Genomic DNA, 3,744 nt, shown 5'->3' with positions numbered 1-3,744 from the left:
TAGCCAGTTGGAGATTGAGGAGTTCCAATTCGTGGAGTACTTGCTCGACATGTTGACATGCGGATAGTGGTTTGTAGAGCTAAACTAGAGAAATTTTTAAGCAACCGCTATTTGTAGAGAGTCAGGACATCTTTGGCCCCTCAGCACCACATACCTGCTTGACGGTACTTGACACGGTCGAGCCATCCACTAGTATACGATATCTTGCTATAGTACCTTCATCCTCTCGTACTTCCCATGACCTACCATATAGGAGTAGCCCTTACAACTCTCTTACCACACCATCCACATCATTTATATTTGACGCGAGTGTAGGTTAGGAGGATGTGGATGCACTGGCCTTTCCACCATGTTCCTGAGTTACATCATTACATCAGTCATCTCCCCATTTGCTTCATATGGACGATGATGAAGTACCTCATGGAGGAGATGGTAGAGGTACACGATGACGATGGGGCAGGAGAGCCAATAGGGAAGACCAGAGAGGAGAGGGGGGATGCAAATGGTAGCCTACATGATAGAGGAGACGACCTATGTGTGGCACTTGAGGACCAACATAGTTGTATTTCTGTATTAGTTATCTGAATATTGTTTTGTACATTAGTTTCATATGTATATATTATCTTCCATGTCTCTTTGGATTACTTCTGTATAATGTTTATTTATTACTCCCTAATATGTATATTTAATTATCGAACAATTTATGTGAGTACTGAAAGTTATAACATGTAGCTAAAAGAAGAGGGACGAAACCCATCAAACACATCTTTGTGAAGAGCACCAGTTTGGCAAGATCCATAAATTCGACTCCCTTCTTGGCTAAGCCACATTTAGTCATAACAACATTCAACTAAATAGGAGCCAACTCGAAAATCACTCCCCAATTGAAAAATTAAAATCCATTCTCTATTGAATCATAATAAATCTTACATAGGTAGAAAAATATGGTAGTAAAGTCACCGTTAAACATCCATCAACAATTCAAATACACGGACTACTTTCATTTTTACAAAGTTTTTATTGTAACCTATGATCGCAATTTACATGACTTATGATTCAAGTAAATCGCTAACGAAAGTTCATTATTGAAGCGTAAATTAATTTTGTGGGGTTACTTATCTTATGACCTTAATAAGATCTTACCTAATAATTTTGAATAAAATAAAAAAAAATTATTTCAATAAAATAATAAAATATTATTAATAAAAAGGAGCAATCACAAGGGATGGAGGACAAGAAGTCCTCCTAAAGAACTGAAAATCAAAAACTTAGGGACAAAGAAAAAGAGATACGCGAAAGACTGCCAAAAAAAGCAAAGCCCTCTTATCTTGAAGCACATCAATCAACTTGCTCCTAAACCTTGTATTATGTGCAATCATAATAATGAAATGAATATTCAAAATATTCATCAATAGAGAGATACTATTTCTTATTATTTGACATTAGGAAAAACATATATTAATGTTCGGTGTGTAACCATGAGAAACAAATTGAAATACATAGCGCTTGTAATATATACATGAGACTTGTAAAAAACGTTGGTTTAATCCAAACTGTTTTTCAATAATTATTATTAAAATAATATTAAATTTGAAAAAAAAAAAATTCAAACAACATATACAGAAAATAGAAAATTTGGATCAACTGTTTCGTCGAACATGACAAATTTAGACACATTCATGTACCTAATTTACACCAATCAGAAGTAAGGAGCTTCGCCCATGCCCACAAGCCTCCCAAACGCACTCCGGCGGTTCCTCTCCAGAAACCCATCCAACACCACCCTCCTCTTGTACTCTTCCGAGCTCAAATCCGGATCGCCTGAACCCAGAGCCGAACCTGTTTTCACAATCCCCGTTCTATCGGATTTAGCTCTTGCTCGCATCCGGGGAATGAAATAACACCATGCCGAGGTGCACAGGACGGCACATAGTCGACCCCATAACACCATTATTACCAACGTCACCATTATAACTGACATCCCAATAACCGGGGCGAATCTGTCCACCGCTTCATCCTCTTCGCTTCGCCGCCTCCGCCTGGATTCGTTATTTCTTGATTTCTTCTGAGCATTTCGGGTCGGGGTTGATGCGGAATCAGCGATCACGGAGCTCCGATTCGATTTGGGCTTGGGCTTGGGCTCGATCTCCGGCGAAGGGTGGCCCCCCGTGACTGGTTGGGACTGGGCATACGTTATCCGGCCACGTGGTGGGTGCTTTTGAAACGTGGCGGCCTCAGAAAGTTTTAGCTGATCTGAAAGTTCAGGCGATCCGCAGCTTTTCTGGAGCAGGAAAAGTACAAGCAGGTTTTCAGTGATGCTAAAGTGCGGGGGTGCGTACGGACTCTTATCTAAGCCGAGTCATGCTAATTAAGATACGCCTGGGGTTTCACAGGCTTTGACCGTTTTGCTACGGAATACACGACTGGCTATGGAGTTCAGAGAAGTGCGTTACATACCTTTGGGCGATGTACGGTTTGAGCAGACGGCACTTTTTCTGCAACCGCCGCCGGGATCTGATTCGGAGGCTTGTGACCGGTATCCGGAACCCGACGTCGTTGTGAAGCGTGTTTATCTGAGTAGTTCTCCGTGATAATTTTAATTTCTTTAATTCGGCAGGGATTTTCCGACGTGGTAGGGTCAATCGGGACGGTTTTCATGCTGGATTTCTTTGCTGGCCAGGAAAATCGACGGATCTTTTTCCGGCCGCTGGTCGGGACATTTCCCGGAGAGTCCTTCTCGTCGATTTTCATGGAAAATCCGAAGCAAGCGAGAAACCATGAGATCTTAGGGTTTGCTTTCGGCATGGAAGTATGAGAGGGACAAGGGAAGGAGTCGTCGGCATGGAGGGGTTTTGAATTGAATTGAGAAAGCAGTAGATAGCTGCCGTCCGGCCCGTCCGTCTTCAGTCTCCATAGGAGAATAAATTAACTATTTAATTTCTATATGCGGACTGTGATAGTAAATAAATAAATAATTAGCATGAGAAGATTATGGTGTATTTTTATATGTATATTTTTTTTTTTGGATTTATGGGTGAGCATTTGGTTTTGGTCTTTGGGGAGGATGACTTGGAATTTTGGTGGTCTTCACGCGCTATCGTTTATTTCCTCTTATTTGTAGTAGTTAATGATGAAATGGGAATCTTGAAACAAAAAATAAATAAATAAAGGAAAATTGCATGTGAAAAAGACCATAAATCGTTTTTTCAAGTTTTAACTGTGCACAAACATGCATTCGGAGGTTATTAATTTTTGAGTTTGAAAAATAAATATATTATTTTATTACTATATCATAAAAAAATAAGTAGGTAGTTATAAAGGTATTTTAAGCATTGGTTTTATTACCAAATTCCACTCTAAGATCATTGCGATTCGGTAATGTGTGTATGTTTGTGAAACTCTTACGCAATTTTCAATATCAAACAAAAACTTTATTAGGGTCTCAACCTTCGACTACGTATACAATATGTATATATAGTTGCATATGAAACCCCAAAATACGCACATATGATAATACAATTATACTGTGTCCTTACTCAAACCAATTGTACTGTGCCACTGGGAGCTTTGCTCTCCTTCCCACTTCACCAATGCACCATATATACTAAACTTAATTTAAGTAGACGAGGAGGTTTCGCACATTGAGGGGTGAGGGCCCCATTGTAACTGTCTTTAAGTGGATACCCTCTAAATATGAGTCACAACTCAATAATCTCCACCTTGGCAAATATTCAACCCTTTAGA

The 3,744-nt window shown here is 39.7% G+C and overlaps 1 protein-coding gene across 1 annotated transcript; it reads right to left on the bottom strand.

Moving 5' to 3' along the window:
* Positions 1 to 1,542: 1,542 nt before the first annotated feature.
* LOC131154355 (uncharacterized protein At5g23160) lies at positions 1,543 to 3,183 on the bottom strand. The gene is made up of 2 exons (XM_058107068.1): positions 2,458 to 3,183; positions 1,543 to 2,281 (listed from the first exon to the last, which is right to left on the bottom strand). The coding sequence occupies exons 1-2, from the start codon at positions 2,803 to 2,805 to the stop codon at positions 1,700 to 1,702; spliced, it is 930 nt and encodes a 309-aa protein (XP_057963051.1). The 5' UTR covers positions 2,806 to 3,183; the 3' UTR covers positions 1,543 to 1,699.
* Between the last annotated feature and the right edge of the window lie 561 nt (positions 3,184 to 3,744).

The sequence above is a fragment of the Malania oleifera genome, chromosome 4 (genome assembly GCF_029873635.1).
Source record: "Malania oleifera isolate guangnan ecotype guangnan chromosome 4, ASM2987363v1, whole genome shotgun sequence".
NCBI classification, from domain to species: Eukaryota; Viridiplantae; Streptophyta; class Magnoliopsida; order Santalales; family Ximeniaceae; genus Malania; species Malania oleifera.
The sequence above is the reverse complement of the archived record's forward strand: the minus strand, read 5'-3'. Positions and strand labels throughout refer to the sequence as shown.

Excerpts from the sequence above, each read along its gene's own strand:
- LOC131154355 (XM_058107068.1), bottom strand. The coding sequence starts at position 2,805 with ATGCCGAAAGCAAACCCTAAGATCTCATGGTTTCTCGCTTGCTTCGGA. Across the intron at positions 2,282-2,457 it reads AAACCGTACATCGCCCAAAG|AAAAGCTGCGGATCGCCTGA; the intron begins GTATGTAACGCA and ends TTCCTGCTCCAG.